This window comes from Kogia breviceps, chromosome 12, assembly GCF_026419965.1.
Source record: "Kogia breviceps isolate mKogBre1 chromosome 12, mKogBre1 haplotype 1, whole genome shotgun sequence".
Lineage (NCBI taxonomy): Eukaryota > Metazoa > Chordata > Mammalia > Artiodactyla > Physeteridae > Kogia > Kogia breviceps.
This window is the reverse complement of record NC_081321.1, coordinates 11,239,700-11,256,443: the sequence shown is the minus strand read 5'-3', so window position 1 is coordinate 11,256,443 and position 16,744 is coordinate 11,239,700. Positions and strand designations below refer to the sequence as shown.

Here is a 16,744-nt window from a genome sequence, read left to right as displayed (position 1 = left end):
TTTTTTCACAAGCAGGAAGAATCTTTACTCCAAGCAGAGTCTGGCTCTGGTCCATATCTAATTTAGAGCAATTCAAGCCTTCTTCCTCTACAGGGGCCTAGATGCAGTACTGTCTCCTTTCAGACCCAGAGCACAGGGGCCCCATGACTTCAGTGTACTTCCCTACTTTGAGTTTCTGATTAATGGAGACACCTATCTTATTTTTGAGCCTGGAAATATACTTCTGTTTTTCTTTTCATTTTTTGGTGGGAGCACAGAGTATATGACAAAGCAGGACTTTACTGCATTATTTTTACTAAAAATCCTACCATGAGGTTCCCATTTTTTCTTTTAATAAAAAACTTAAAAATGACATTAAATATCATTATTATTTCCTCATTAGGCATTCCATGTAATAAAAACTGATGTTCAAATTGAAGAATATTTTCTGTTCCTTCATTACTTTTGAACCTTTCATACAGATGATAAATAGGAAGATTTTTAAAGTTCTGGATGTGGCTATCTTAGAAGATGAAAAAACAAAAGCAAATGTGGAGCAAATACTGTTTCAAGAAAGCAGAGGTAGCCTTGTACTTATTAGTATCTGCTAAGTGCTAAGAGGTGCTTCTTTCTGTGATCGCTCTGTTTTGAGGAACTAAAACCAAAAAAAGCTGTTGAGTCAGTGATCAGTATCCTTTGCTTTCAATGTGTCCAACCTAAGAACATGTATGTCTTCTGACATAGCCCTCTTGAGGGAGATGAACATGGGATTAGTCCCTCATTTCTGATGGCAGGAGTAGGGAAAAAGGACCAATCCAGGTCCCAGGCCAGAGCTCTTGTAATATGTATTGATGATAATTTGAGACCTGACCTGATGGTTCAGCTGTATCCCAGCAGGCCACTGAGGTGAGCTGGCTGCAGCAGCCACTCATGGTCCAGGAGGATGGTTACCATCACACCCACTAACTTAGTTTGAGTCTCCATTATTTCTTTAGTAGGAGAGCAAAATTTGCCACCCCAAAATGTATCTCTTTGCAATGAGGAGTAACTTAGGCTGAGTATTTTTAAGAAAAAGAAGACTCAGGAAGAACCCTTAATCTTCCCCATAACTGCCTAAAAGAATTTAGGTAGAGGGACTGTTCCTGGAATAGAGCTATCACCAGAGGTATTTGCACAGAAAATGGGCCGGAAGTGGCAGGGGAAACTCAGCAGGGCCTGGAGATCAGAGTCCACTCTGGGTCCCATTGTCTCTGCACAGCCCAGCAAACATCTGTTTACCAGGTGTTTACTTGTCCATCTCCAGGTCAATTGCCTTCCTTCCCTCTGTAGTCCCAAACCACCACCCCGATATCCTCTTTTGTCTTTAGCTGAAGCTGGTCTTTAAGGTGAAGGTGTTGGCCATTTTGATGAGTTATCCGTTTTCCTGGGTCTCTCGCATGCATACATGTTACTACATTTTAGTTTCGATTTTCTCTTACTAATCTGTCTCACATCAAGTTAATTCTTAGGCCAGCCAGAAGAACACAGAAGGGTAGAGGAAAATTCTTCTTCTGTGATCCTTTCCTGGAATATTTAAATAGCTTTCTGAATTATTCTCCCTGCCTTCAATCTCATCTTAATTTTTCTTATTTACTTCTGTTCAAAACTTTTAAGGCTGCAGGCTACTTGATCCTCTCACTTTTGTTGGAGTCTCTGACTTCCACCTGTCATCTTCACCTCACTGACTTTTCCCCTCCTGACCTCTTTTCGTTCTCTTTTGCTCCCAACCCGTTGAGTAATTTTCTGTTTAATGCCATCGGTATTAATTACATTTATTGATCTTATACCAGGTGCTACAAACTTTGTTAAGGAGTTTATTTAAAAATTTTTTATTACAAAAAAATTTACATTATTTACTAGCACCCTCTACCAAATCAGTAATCTATAGCCCGCAAACCAAATCTGGCCTGCCACATGTTTTTGTATGATTTATGAGCTAAGAATGGTATTTACAGTTTAAAATGGTTGATAAATATCGACCGAAGAATACTATTTCATGACATACGAAAATTATATGAAATTCAAATTCTGGTGTCTTTAAAGTTTCCTAAGAACACAGCCATGCTTATTTGTTTACATATTATCTATGGCTGCTTTTCTGCAGAAATAGTGGAGTTGAATGATTGCAACATAGATTATATGGTCCACAAAGCATAAAATATTGATTACCTAGGCCTTTACAGAAAAAGTTTGCTAACCTCTGGAATAGACTATAAATTAGAAAACTAAGAGAATGTAATAATCTGCCAACGTCTTCATTATGGTTTCCAGTTTTCTTTGGCTCTAAAGTTCATGCTTTGATCCACTATTCAAAATATCTGTGTGATAATTTGTCCATTCCAATGCAGGATTCAGGATCCTGTGGCTTGCAGTTCTGTTACAAGAAGGAGATTTCCCCAATCAAATCGTATTATGTCATTTCTTTGAATAAGATGTATCCTCATTCCTCAGCACTTTGAGGTTAAGGTCTAAACTCTTTTGTAAAGTATTCAAGGCTCCTCTCAACTTTTCTAGCCACCTTCCCCTTTATTTTCTGGAATCACAGGTTCTTGCCACCTTCACCCTTGAAGTTCACAGGGGTGCCATGCTATGCACATATGCCCCCATTCTTTTTACCTATGATTCCCTTAAACTCTGATTGTGACATTTTCCATTCTTTATTCATTTGGCAAGTTTTCACTAATTTTTAAATAATTGTTTCTTCTTCCCAGTGCTCCCTAAGAAGGCTGGGCAGTCTCTTACATAATTCTTTTACAGCACTTATATATTTGTAAAGTTTTGTTTGTCTTTTCCACTGCTATATGCAATCTCTGAGTGTGGGTATTTTATTTTTATTTCTCTGCCACCTAGGACATGGCGTAAAGAAAGTAGGTAATACATAAAATAAAAACTCATGCATTATTTTTATTATCATGGATGAATTTGTATGGAGTATTATATTTGTAGAGTGTTCCCATGTGTGTTCTGCAATGTTTACAGCCACTATCTCTAAGACTTTGCAAACACAGGAGCCAGTAGTGTGTAAATAGCATTTCCCCAATTTTTAAGCAATTGTTTTCATGTATTATTTTATCTATTGAGAAACTACTCCGTCTCTCTAATGTGCACATTATATACTGAAGGTTCTCAATCAATTAAATATTAATCAGAAGTCAGAGCCTAAGGGTTATGAAACCCTTTTGAACTGGCCAAATGACTTGTTTGTGCTGAATTTATTCTTTGTCGTGTTCCTCAGCTTTCTCCGAGAGCGCCAGACTCAGAACAAGGGTAGAGAAATATCAAAGGACTGCCCCAGGGCCAATTGCTTTGTCATTGCTTATTTCATGAAGACAAAGATCTAACACAGAATAAATGACTGCAACAAATGTACCCTTTTTTCCTCAATGTGTCAACTATGGGAGCAGATCCTACAAATGTTTCCTAAACTTCCAAGAAAAGCCTCCCCTTAGAAAAATAAAGATGGCAAAAATACATCATTAACTGATAAATAATGCTAATTTTAGAGCTCAAAAGTAATCTTAGTCATCATGTATTTTAATACTCTCTTTTTAAAAGAAGGAAGCTGAAACCCATCACTTCATACCTACTGTCACAGAAATATTTGTGCATTAACCCTCAGTTTTTATATTCCCAACCTATTATTGCTTAAAAAATCTGGGATGGTGTAATTGAGTATTTAAAAATAGAGTAGAGGGGAGAGACAATAAAGCATCATTAATCAATTTTTACTCTTTAGACATCAATGCAAACTTCCTCTTCTGCTTAAGTTGCAGAAAACTGCAAGTCAATGCTATCCTCCTGTTAGAGGAAACACTGACTAAAATCGCCCACCCTGGCCAGGCACCATAGTAGCCCCTTGCATGAGTTATCTTAAACAGGAGGTCCTGGTAACAAGCTACTACGAACCGGAACAATTCAGGGAAGGTCAAAAGGAAGGAGGAGATGCCAGTCCATATGTCCTACCAACCTCCCAGAATCCTCCTCGCTGGAATCCATCTTGGCTGAGCGATGCCGGTGCCACCGGGAAGGACCCCCTGAGTCAGAATGATTGGCCAGAGACAACAGGAAGCTAATCCCATCACCGTAAAACCCGAGACTGCGATCCACGTGGCAGAGCAGTTCTCCTGGGTTCCCTTACCCTTCTACTCTCCACCCGGGCGCCCCTTCCCAATCACGTCTCTTGCTTTGTCAGCACATGTGTTTCCTCGGACAATTCATTTCCTAGTGTTAGACAAGAGCCCACTCTCGGGACCTGGAAGGGGTCCCCCTTCCTGCCACATCCCAACATCCAACAGCGAGAAGAAAAAGCCAAATAATCCATGAGACACAATTTTTCTTGTGTCTATCAGAGAAATAAGATTGCAAAGCAACCAAATGAACTAAATTCTGAAGACAAGCCCCTCTGAGGGGAAAAGGGACACAATAATTGTTTTAGCTTTAGTAGGGCATGGCAGAAAGAAGGGGCACCATTAAAGCAGGAAAGAAGAAAGCAACTAAAATTTTCCTGATCCAGAAAGGTGGAGTGTGTTCTAAATAACAGTTTAGACTGCTCTGTCCAAGAAGGTAGTTACCAGCCACCTGTGGCTATTTAAATTAAACTTAGAATGAATCAAAATTAAATAAAATTAAAAATGAGGGGCTACTGTACCGGACAATGCAGATATAGAACATTTCCATCATCCCAAAGTTCTGTCCACAAGTATAGGACAGAGCTGGTTTAAAATGAGTGAGGCTCCCAGGCACAAGTGGAGCCCACTTCTCTCTAGCCCTTTACGTAGGCCTCCATCAGGTGCTCGGGAGAAATACTGATAGCAAGAGAGCCACCCTCCTACCCTCCAGGACACAGGGAGACAAGTGATAATTAGCACCATTAAGAGATCAAGGAGAAAACTTAATTCTCTGGACTTTTTAAAAATACAAAGCAAAACGCTTAATGCCTTGGGGAGAGGTAGAAGTTCTTTCCCTCTCGGTTCACTGGCAAAGGTCTTCCTACTTCTGGGGGACAGCTAGAAGTCAAAGATGTATATTCCTGAGTCAAGGGCAGAAACAGCTCTGGACCCATGATCTTCACGCACTGATAGAAGGTAGGGTTCTGCTACTATGGCGAAGAGGCAGGAGACTCTCCAACCCAAGGCCATCTACAGATTTAAGGTAGACTTTGTCTGGGAGTGTATAGCAAGGGGTAGGAATGCTGAGAATGCCCCCCTTAGCATCACAACGTCTCTCTAAGCCTGAGGCTGGACCAGGAGAACCAAGATCCTCCCCCATCCCCCCAAAAGTTAGCACTAGTAAAAAGTCCCATCGGTAAGGGAGAGGCAAAATCATGGATCCGTTCTGTGGTGCATGGGTTCAGGACTTGCTGAACATTGAGGCTAGAACTGGAACACTGAGAAACACCTTCTGTCACTGCTGGCAACCTACCATTGACCAGAAGAATTTGAAGTCTGTGATGAACTGTAGGTTAATAGTACTTTAAACTGAGCTCAACTATTGACTAGAGTGACTCAACTCCTCACACGAACAGCCTAGCAATATGGGAGATTTAAGTGAAATTCAACAATATACTTAACTGCATTAAATATAAATGATCTAAGCTTGTACTGTTTCAATTGGTAGCCACTAGCCACATATGGCTATTGAGCACTTAAAATAAGGCTAGTGCCACTGCGAAACTGAATTTTCAATGTTCTATATTTTAATTATATTTAAGAGTAAAAAAAATGTGTAAATTTTTATATCCTGATTATATACTTGAGAAATAAAATAGTGCCTGCCTTATCAGTAAACAAAGGATGTCGCAGTCATCTCACCTTTGGGTGAGTTGGTGAGCCCCGAGGAAACTCAGGATGTGAAAGCGGAGGATTTCAGGCAGCTGAAGTGCGTATCAAAGGAATGGTTTCAGTGAGCCCAGACTCGAAAAGCGTTAAATTCCTAAACTAGTTTTCTTTTATTAACAATAATCTTTTGTTCCTACCACCTGCCTTTTGTTGTAAAACTCCTATATATCCTAGGTCCCCCCCTCACCTCCTTGGAGCAGTTTTCTCAGGGTTACTTGAGACGCTGCCTCCCGGGCTTGAAGTCCTCAGTAAGTCCACCGAAGAAAACATAACACTCAACTTTTAGGTTGTGCATATTTTTTTTAGTCGACATACTGAAACAATAATATTTTGAATGTAATGGGTTAAGTAAACTATGTTATTAAAATTAATTTCACCTTTTCAGAAAGTTTCTTAATGTGTCTAGCAGAAAATTTAATATTACATATGTGGTTAACATTCTATTGTTATTGGCCAGAGACAACAGGAAGCTAATCCTGTTGTCTAAGCACTCCAATTAAAAGGCAGAGATTTTCAGATTGGGGAAAAAAGCAAGATCCAACTCTATGCTGTTTACAAGAAACCCATTTACATATAAAGATATAAGTAGGTTAAAATTAAAAAAGATGAAACAGGTATACCATGAAAATACTTAACAAAAGAAAACTAAAATGTCTATATTAATATCAGCCATAATAGACCTCAACACAAGGCATATTATTTGGTATAAAGGGTGACATTGTATATAGATAAAAAGGTCAGCTCATCAAAAAGACATGGTAATCCTAAAAGTATTGTATTTGCACCTAACAACGTAACAACAGAACTTCGAACTAAAGCATAAACTAAAAGAAGTGAAAGGAGAAATAGACAAATCCATTCCTTCAGTCATTGTTAGAACAAGTTGACAGCAAATCATTAGGGTATAGAAGACTCGAACAACCTACCTGACCTAATTGACATTTATTGAAACTTCACCCACCAAGTGTTCACAGAAAGCACAAGAGAGGCCATATTTGGGGCCATAAGACAAATCTCAACAACTTTCTGGGCATTGAAATTGCACAGAGCATGTTCTCTGATCACAACCACAGTTACCTAGAAATCAATAAGGAGATCTCCGCAAAATCGTCAAAGTTTTGGACATTCAACAACACAATTACTAGCCCACATATCAAAGAAGAAATCACAAAAGAAAATAGAAAACATGTTGAGTAGAACTTACTGCACATGCTAAAATATCAACAAGATATTCCAGAAATCTTTCACCATCTACTTAACATATTTCTTTGTGAACCATTAACTAAAGGGCTGACTCCTCCAACTTTGATCCAGAATGGCTGAGTGCCTGCTAATGAGTGTTGGGTCAGCAACAGTTACTAGTTTTAGTTTGCTCTGTGTCTTAGCCTTTTTTTTCCTGGTTCCTTTTCTTGTTACTTGCTCAGCTAAATTGAATTAATATTTACTGATCACCATTTAAGTATAAGGGTCATGCTAGGTCATGCTTATGAAATTATGAAGATGAGTAAGGCAGAGCTTCTGATACCAAGTGTTACATTATAGGCATTATACACCTAGATCTGCTGCCTGGTTCTATTAGCTCCTAATTCTCCATTTCTGGAGGTTGTTTAAGCCAGCATTTTACCAGGCAAGTCCTTCCTTTAATTCAGCTTGGTGCTAGATTTGTTCATTATATGTATAAACCTTGAAGGTCTTGGGTCTGTGCCATTCCTAATTTTTAGAACTCAGTACAGATCCTGGAACTCTGCCAAGAGAAACTTTAATTAATTTTTGACAGACATGTTAAAAATATGTCCTCTAGCTTGATTCTGAGTCCTTGCTTCTTGGTGTTTCTCTTTCCTTTAATCCCAACAGAAAATAGCACTATGTCATTTTCCTTAATTGTGGCCAGAAAGATCACGTATAGATGGCAATTAAAAGATTGCAACCACTGTAGGGCTTCCCTGGTGGCGCAGTGGTTGAGAATCCGCCTGCCGATGCGGGGGATACGGGTTCGTGCCCCGGTCTGGGAAGATCCCACATGCCGCGGAGCGGCTGGGCCCGGGAGCCATGGCCGCTGAGCCTGCGCGTCCGGAGCCTGTGCTCCGCAACGGGAGAGGCCACAACAGTGAGAGGCCCGCATACCACAAAAAAAAAAAAAAAAAAAAAAAAAAGATTGCAACCACTGGAACAAAGAGCAAAAAGAACTTTGCTAAGACATTGCATTGCTCTAGTGATAAACTCTACCACCTTATAGATAACAGTTTTTCTTCCATACATCAACATACACAGTAGAGCCAAATTTTACTTTGAGATTATGTATTAAAGGCAGAGAGAAAGTGAAAAATCATATGTAGTTAAAACCACTCCTAAAAAATTTCTAATAGCAGCATGACCTCTTAAGACATGTGCTACTAAAGGTTAAAATGTTAATGACTTTTTTTTCTTGGCATTTTTCTTGGGCGGTGGAAGCCTAGGTTATTTTGAGGGTGAGGTGAGGAATAGCAACTGATAAATAACGATATCTTTTACTCTCTCTCAACTAAAAATATGTAATTTTGATTTTGAGCCAGCTAAATATTAGTATAAATTCATTGCCTCAAAAAGCAATTTGCTTAATATGAGAATATGTGTTCTAGAAAAAAAAACTTAGTTATAATCATACTATTAAATTATATAGCAGCAAATTACATCATCCAATCATGAATCTAAAATTGTCATTCAGTCTCAGAATAGGTTGACTTTTTTTGGTTTAAACACATTTTGATTAACAAAAGGTTATAGTAAAACGTGATCCAGCTTCAGCAAGAGACTGTATTCTTAAGGTAAAGCAGAACTTTGAATCCTGTCACTTGATTTCAAGGCAATTGATCTTGCCATTCTGGGCTCTGTTTTCATGAGAACCCCCAGGGGAATATACCCAACAAAGAGACACAGAGAACAATATTGCACATGACGCTTACTTGTTAACACAGTGATTGATCTGGATGGCTTGGTAACCACGTTTCCATTTACCACCACCAGAGTGATTATATAATACAGGCCATGATAACTGGCCTTAAAGATAACGGGAGGAGGCAAAGTACTGTTGAATTCCTCAAATTCGAAGAAGTAATTTTTTGATTCACCAGTTATCTTCACTACATACACAGATGATGGACTCATGACATCTGAAGCTTCTAAAGAGACTGCGATGCTATTATCATCTTGGACAGTTACATGGAATGTTGTAGCATTCTGTTTAAGAAAAGAGAGAAAAAGGAAATGGAGGTCAAATTTCAGATTATTTTGCAATAAAATTATACTGACATAATTTCCCCAAAACTAGTGTTGTGATAAGCATTGCTTTGTGAAATAGAGTTACATAGGTATTTTAGTGTACGAGGAAAAGCAGAAAGAGGGAGATTAACCCTATTGTGGCAATTGATCTTCTCAGGCTTTTTTACTTTTAGCATTCTTCTAGATTGAAAAGCTTCTTCCGGTTCATGGATTGTGCCATGTAATAAACACAAAATAAACATCATGGAAACGTGTAATTATAAATGAATGAAAATCATCTTGGCACTCAACTTCCAGAGAAGTCCTATGGAAGGTCTTTGTTTCACCTATGCTGAAGAAGCTGTATGGTTTGAAGAAGCACTATTTACTTTGGAGGGAGTAGTCCTAGGAAAATTCTAGAAGAATGTTTCAAGGGAGTTATTTCCTCTCTGATGTGTCTCACCTGTCAGTTCTGGAAACTGACATAGTCAGGGCTGAGAAACCTGTGATAATCCTCATTAAAGGTTAGCCAATCCTTAATAAGAGAAACTAAGATGCTCTTTGAGGAAAGGACCAGACTGAGGAGCCGTGGGCGTTGATGGAAAAATCAGCAGTTAGTGGACTGAAAATTTTGCTCCAAGTCTCCAGATAAATGCTCATGAACATATTTGAAAAATCATTTGTGTAGTTGGTTTAAATATTCCTTCCTGATTTTTTTCCCACGCTCCATAGGTGGAATCTGTCCTCTTCTGTTCTCTGGTCTTGACAAGACTCACAGACTTTCTAACATTTGCCGTTCTGTTTTTAATTTACCTTCTGGGTATGTAGTGTCCAGGACAAGTTATTTCATTGTTCTGAGCCTCAGGTTTCTTTTCTACAAAAGTGGGACAGAAAAATTGCCGAAACTTGTCAAAGATTTACAAGGATCCAGGTACCAAGCTAGGCAGGCTGTAAACATGATCATCTCATTTAATATTCAGACTTATCTCACGAGATAGATATTATTTCCATCTCAGTTTGTCACTGTGCAAACCGAGAGCCAGAAAGATTAAGTCACCTGCTCCAGGTCACTCATGTAGTGTGGACTTCTAACCACTGTACACAAGTACCGAGACTGAGCTCCACTGTTGTTCTACATGTCTTTGCCTTCTCCTCTTGACTTATTTTCCTAACATTGAGTCTGACAGACAGGATATAGCTGATAAATGTTTGTTAAATGAATGAAAGGATTGCTGATTGCATTAATTATATGTGAGCCTTCTCCTCTTAGGATTAATCTACTTATTGATTTTGGTACCTCACATATTGTCAGCAACCAAATCAAGTGTGCGATACATCAATCCTTTAAAAGATACTGTACAGACCTAAAAACATACTGACTTTTTTTTCTTCTTATTTCATTTTTTAAGAAGTCTAGTTTTTAAAGGTCCTAGTACTTATAAAGACTATCTGGCCATTAAGAGAAGTTTAATTCTATGTTAACATTTAGTAGACTTAATTGTGTTCACGCTATTCCTATTACACTAGACTGTAAGTCCTCTAGGGCAGAGACTGCATCTTATTTCTAGCTGTGTCTCCAGCTCCAGGACCAATGCCTGGCATATGCCAGGTGGTTTGTGATCTGGGCAGGCCTGGGAAGATCTCTGTAACCTGGGATTGTCAGTACAGATTGACTCTTTAAACGTCCTTTATCCACAGTTGTCTCTCGTCCTCAGATACATGGGCAGATTTCTAAAACAGAGTTCTGTACTTCGGGGGCCAAACATAAAATGTGACCCATTCTCCATTGCCAGCGATCAGGTGGGATGTGAGGCTAAACCGAGCGATGAGTATCTAGTAGCACTGAAGTCTGGTTTTTATTCATTATTGATTATAGAAGTTGATTCACTAATTCAGAAAATAATGTTTACAGACATCAGATACACAATTACTAAGAATTTTTTGCTCTATGCTTTAACAGCCTATGAACTGGAAGTATTTATGATAATGAAAAGAGGGAAAAATAAACTCAATTTTGTAAAGTGTTTAAGAAATACGTGTCTCATGTGTCATGATACCTTGTAGACAGTGAAAGCCTCCAGGGAAAGGAACTAATCTTCCAAATGATAAAAGCAGCTTTGGGGATGATTGTATCAGCCATTAAAATAAGCATTGGCCCATGTGTTCCCAGGTTGCCAAAAATAAATCAGGGTGGGCTAATTAGATTCAGTCAGTGGGACTAATGAGAATAAGGCAGCAGGCCAAGTGCAAATCCAGGCAGTGAGCCTAAAAGAAATGTCATCTATGTTATTTTTTCTTCTCTGTCCCCTTCACTTCAGCTTTTCCTAGAATCTATATTCAGGAGAAAATTCTGAATGTATGCTGCAGGTATGTCATCCGTGCTGAGAAGCAGAGCAAAAAGGAAGTATTAAAAGTAATCAAAACGGATCTGGTAAACTTAAGCAAGGCTAATGCTGATTTATTTGGTGGATAGAAAACCATTTAAAACTTTTTTCTTTTTCTGAGACTGGTAAAGGTATTGTTCGACTCTGCAGTAAAAATATTTTCACTGAAATGTCCTTTGCATAACAAAGTTTAATATAGAAATTTCTCTGGTCCAACACCCTCATTTCACACTTGAGAGAACAATGGTCAAATGTCACACAGCTAATTGATGTCAGAATAAGGTCTAGGATCCACACGTTCTGATGCCCCTTGGTATTTCTCTTTCCTGAACTAGAGGTAAGTTGCTTGAGACAGCAAAAGGGGCCTAGGGGTTTGGCTTCAGCAAAGAAGCGGGAGCCCAGGAGCCTGTCACCTGTTCTAAAGCCAGTCCTGGGACAGAAAAGCTATTGGAGACAGAGTGGACAGCATGAAAGAGGAGAAAAATGCAGGATGAGTCCCTGGGATGTGGGTCAAGGAAGAGAACTAGCCACAGATACATACTGAATAAATCCCAATTTATAGCTTACATTGTTTAAGTCGGACCTCCAAAATTTGTAGCCAAGGGTCCTGGTCGATACAAGAAAATTGTTCAGTGTTATAGACATGTAGAGAAGATAGCAATTCATTCTGTTTCTGCAGACGGACATGAGGGAAGGTTTCAGGGTAGAAGGGATGCTTGAAAGATACTCAGGAGTTTCCCAGGGACACAAAAGTCAGGAGAGTCATCTGGAGAAGTAGGAAGAGACTCCAGGGCGCTCTGGAGGGGGTAGACAGTGCTAGGATGCTCCGAGAAGAGAGCAAATAGCCCAGTGCAAGTTATGCCTTATTAAGGAATCTGGATATTTTTAAGCCAAAAGAAATCATGCACTGTTTTAATGCAGGAAAGTGGCACGATTAGACAGATCACAGTTTCGAAAGGCCGATATAGTTAGAAGGAGGGGCCTAGTGTAGTTAGGAATTGGCTGACTGAGCCCGTCTAAGGTCAGCAAACAGTAAACAGTTCACATAAGACCTGACCAGAGTTCAAGCAAGAGCCGGCTGCATCAGATCCGCCTGTGTGACCCGCCAGTGTGACGTGATTCTAGAACATTATCAGTGCTTCAGCTGGCAAACCAATCAATGATCAATATTATTAGAGAGGATATTTTAGAGGGAACACTTAGAAAATTCTGCTGTGCTAAGGTTACCACATAAGAAGTGCTGGGATGCTCAGTTCTTTTAAATAGCAATATTAATGGTGTCCGGTGCTTATATAGCACCTAATGGCCATAATTCTCTGCAGACGTTATGTAATTCATCCACTTAGCCTCCTGTCCAGCTCCTGGGAAACCTTTTCCAGCAAGACAGTCTGTCCTTTCAGTTCCTTCAGGAAGATTAAAGTCCCAGAGCTGCCCTGATACTTTCTTTCTTTCAGAAAGTGTCAGAGCAGAATTTGGAAGTTGATCTCAAAGACTAAGGATGGCCTCCCCCTAATCTCCCATTATTTATTCTATCATTCTTCAGAAAATTTTGAGCAACCAGCATGTTTCAGGACTGGTGCAGGACATTGAGGATATATTCTATTTGGGAGTAAAGAGAAAGACAGGCCTTGTGTGACTTTGTCCTTCCTAGAATTGTGGCTGTTCAATAATCATAACAATGATAATGATTTCAATGATGACGATATTATAATAAAGAACATCAACTTACATCGTGCTTATTGCGTGGTGCCAGAAACTGCTCTGAAGCTCATACAGCAGGTTCTTGAAAGCTGCTTGCTGAGTGAATATGCTTACCATCTGCTGTGTACTGCCAGACTTCTTTATGTGAGTCTTAAATGTATCTTCAGGTGGAGTATGTCAGTTCTCTCTCGGTGCCTGAGTCCAAATTCACGCCAACACTACCTTTCATGTTTTACATGCTCAGATAAATCCATTTCTGTCTTTATGATTTCATGAGACAGAGCCCTCATCTCTTTTGCCTCTTACTTGGTAAAGGGGTCCAAAACTCAAATGTCAGGCAGGTAATATAAATGTGTGAAGCAGTCAAGTATAAGAGGATTGAATGATGGCTTAGTTAGCAAACGGGAGGTTACAGGCACTGTCTAAAAGCATCATTAAAATCTGGCCAAAGAAAACACATTTGTTTGCCTCTAGGCAAACATAAAATAAAGGGTATACTGGATTTTGGGACTGTGGATAAAGATGTACCTTCTAGGATAATGTAATATCATGGAAGTCAATGGAATACAGTTTCAAGAAGAAAGTGGGGGTCAGTGGTGTCACATGTTGCTAAGAAATGAAGGGCAAGGATCGAAGAAAAGTCATTAGACTTGGTCATCAAGAAGTTAATAGTGGGCTTCCCTGGTGGCGCAACGGTTGAGAATCTGCCTGCCAATGCAGGGGACATGGGTTCGAGCCCTGGTCCGGGAAGATCCCACGTGCCGCGGATCAACTAAGCTCGTGCGCCACAACTACTGAAGCCCGCACGCCGCAGCTGCTGAAGTCTGCGTGCTTAGAGCCCGTGCTCTGCAACAAGAGAAGTCACCGCAAAGAGAAGCCTGCGCACCACAACAAAGATTAGCCCAGCTCGCTGCAACTAGAGGAAGCCTGCACGCAGTGACGAAGACCCAACGCAGCCAAAAATAAATAGAAATAAATGAATAAATAAATAAATAAAAATTTTAAAAAAAAGAAGTTAATAGTAACATCTTTTTTTTTTTTTTTTTTTTTTTTTTTTTTGCGGTATGCGGGCCTCTCACTGTTGTGGCCTCTCCCGTTGCGGAGCACAGGCTCCGGACGCACAGGCCCAGCGGCCATGGCTCACGGGCTTAGTTGCTCCGCGGCATGTGGGATCTTCCCGGACCAGGGCACGAACCCGTGTCTCCTGCATCGGCAGGCGGATTCTCAACCACTGCGCCACCAGGGAAGCCCAATAGTAACATCTTTAAGAGCACGTCCTTTACTAGTATAAAGTAATGAGAGCACAAGGCAACTTTTAAGGAGTTAAAGAGTAAGACAAGCTACATACCCATAGGGTGGTTAAAATTAAAAAGACAACAAATACAAAGTATTGACAACAATTTAGAGCAAGTAGCATTTTCATTCACTGCTGGCGGTAGTGTAAATTAGCTTAAGCATTTTGGAAAACTGGCAATATCTACTAAAGCTGAATATTTACATAACACATGACCCAGCAATTCTAGTTCTAGATATAGGCTCAGCAGAAATGAACGTATATGTGTTCCAAAAAACATGTCCAAGAATGTTCATATTAGCTTTGTCTTGGGGTCATAATAGATTCATGGGCATTGATTATATTGTAAATAGTTTAGTTACAAATAAATAAAAGGTGCTATATCAAAAAAAAAAAAAAAAAAGCAAACACATTTGCAGGCCAGTCTCAGCCCGTAGGTTACTGGGTTACAACCCTTGAATTTGTTGCATTTGCCATTTCCTGATTAAATAGATTATCTTTGCACCTTCAGCTTTCAATCTTACTCTGCTCTGCCCAACCAGAATGCAGAATGATAAGTCAATTTTTACCCATTAAGCATTAATTTAAAATAAATACTAATAATATTTCCTTAGCAAGTTGCCGTGTGTATGCACAAGTGTGTGTAAAATAGCATTTTATTATATATACTAATGCAGTAATTATTTCCTGACTGTCAGTATGGACCTGGGGTAGAAGCTCTGTGGAGCTCTTAATTTAGGAGATCAAAGAGAACAAGCTTGAGGAAAGAATTCAACCTGGCATTTTTAAAGTGGAAAGAAACTTAGGCTGAGGAGATATGCCAAGATTTTATGTGATATGTAGGATAATAACAATAGCCACATATCACATTTTATATTTTATAAAATGTTTTAAAATACATTTTTTCATTTCATCCTCAGAGCCTCCCATTAAGTTATTATCTCACTTCACAGATGAAAACACTGAGGCACAAAGGTAGCCCAAATGCTACCTTTCATACCTGTCCTTAATTGGTGGTGAACTCTCTCAGCACAAACGATGACTTATTCCTCTAGATTATGCTTGAGAGATGCTCAAAAAGTGTGATATCATGAAAAAAAGCAGTTTGGGAGATAAAAAGAAATTTTGGAGGTAGGCCAACGTGGGTTCAAATCTCACTTGAGTGGTAGTCTCTCATTTTAATTCTTTGAGCCTCCTTTGCTTCAGGTAAATTATGGAAAAGCTAAAACCTATTATGACCAGGTTTTGGTGGGGGGAAGTGAGATTATATGTGTACATTACCCAGTTGAACACATGATATTTAGTAGAGCCTCCAAAAACAATAGCTAATTATTGCTACAGTATTTATGACCTATTTTTCTCCTTGATTCTCTCTGGGACATGTAAATTTTAGAAGATGTATCATTTTAGGACACTAACACCATAGTTCATAAATGGTTCCATAACCACTCTGACTTTCAGTCTACTTATTCAATAATCAATATTACCCTTTTTTGTGGCATCATGAAAGAGTTTCTTTTTCTATTATTACACCTGTGTGAGACAGCCTGAGCTAACCTGTTTGACTGAAGGTTACCATGGGAACATTTTCTGGAACCTTCTATGGTGACGAGTTTAGAGACCTATGAAGCTGCCTGGTTGATGATTGACTCAGGAGGAGGTGGGTCCACCATCCAGGAAGCCATCACATACATCTGCTCTTGACAGTCCAGTGATCAGGCAAATTCTGAAAATGTGTGACATTCTTCTGGCTTAATATGTTATGAAAAATAGGGGTCTCTGACAGGTCAATTCTGTGAAATAAGTGTTATTTTCAACAACAAGTGTTACTTCAACATAAAGCACTGACAAACATTATTTTGCCTGAATTTTTAAATTCTCTACCCCGCTTCTCTATCCCTAACAGTATTTATGGTTTTTAAGTGGTTTTACCTCAGAAAGATGCTTGTAAAAATGTAGCTGTCCCACTTATAGAAAGATAATGGTGCTAATCAGTTATTTAAGAATTAATGAGTTCAGTTGAATTTCCCCACAGGCATGAAGTGTCTCTCCAACTGTGACACCAGTTAATTAAATCCTGAGGATAGTTGACAAAGAGTGCCTTCTGCTTATGCAACACATAGTTCACAGCATATTTAGATGCGATCCTTGTGACCTTTTGTAAGCAGTGCCCTCTAACTCCCCTCCTCGTTGAGCTAGCATTGTCAACAACCGAAATTACAGATCTTTAAAGCAAATTGTTTCCTGTTTCCTGTGTCCTCCACCATCACTGG

At 39.3% G+C, this 16,744-nt stretch overlaps 1 protein-coding gene across 2 annotated transcripts in view; it reads right to left on the bottom strand.

The window, feature by feature from the left end:
• PTPRO (protein tyrosine phosphatase receptor type O) overlaps positions 1-16,744 on the bottom strand; it is a 229,785-nt gene that overhangs the window by 99,236 nt on the left and 113,805 nt on the right. For both annotated transcript variants that reach the window (XM_059081430.2, XM_067008763.1), the window contains exon 2: positions 8,798-9,071. In XM_059081430.2, the coding sequence (XP_058937413.1) occupies positions 8,798-9,071 (274 nt within the window). The remainder of the gene's footprint in view (positions 1-8,797; positions 9,072-16,744) is intronic.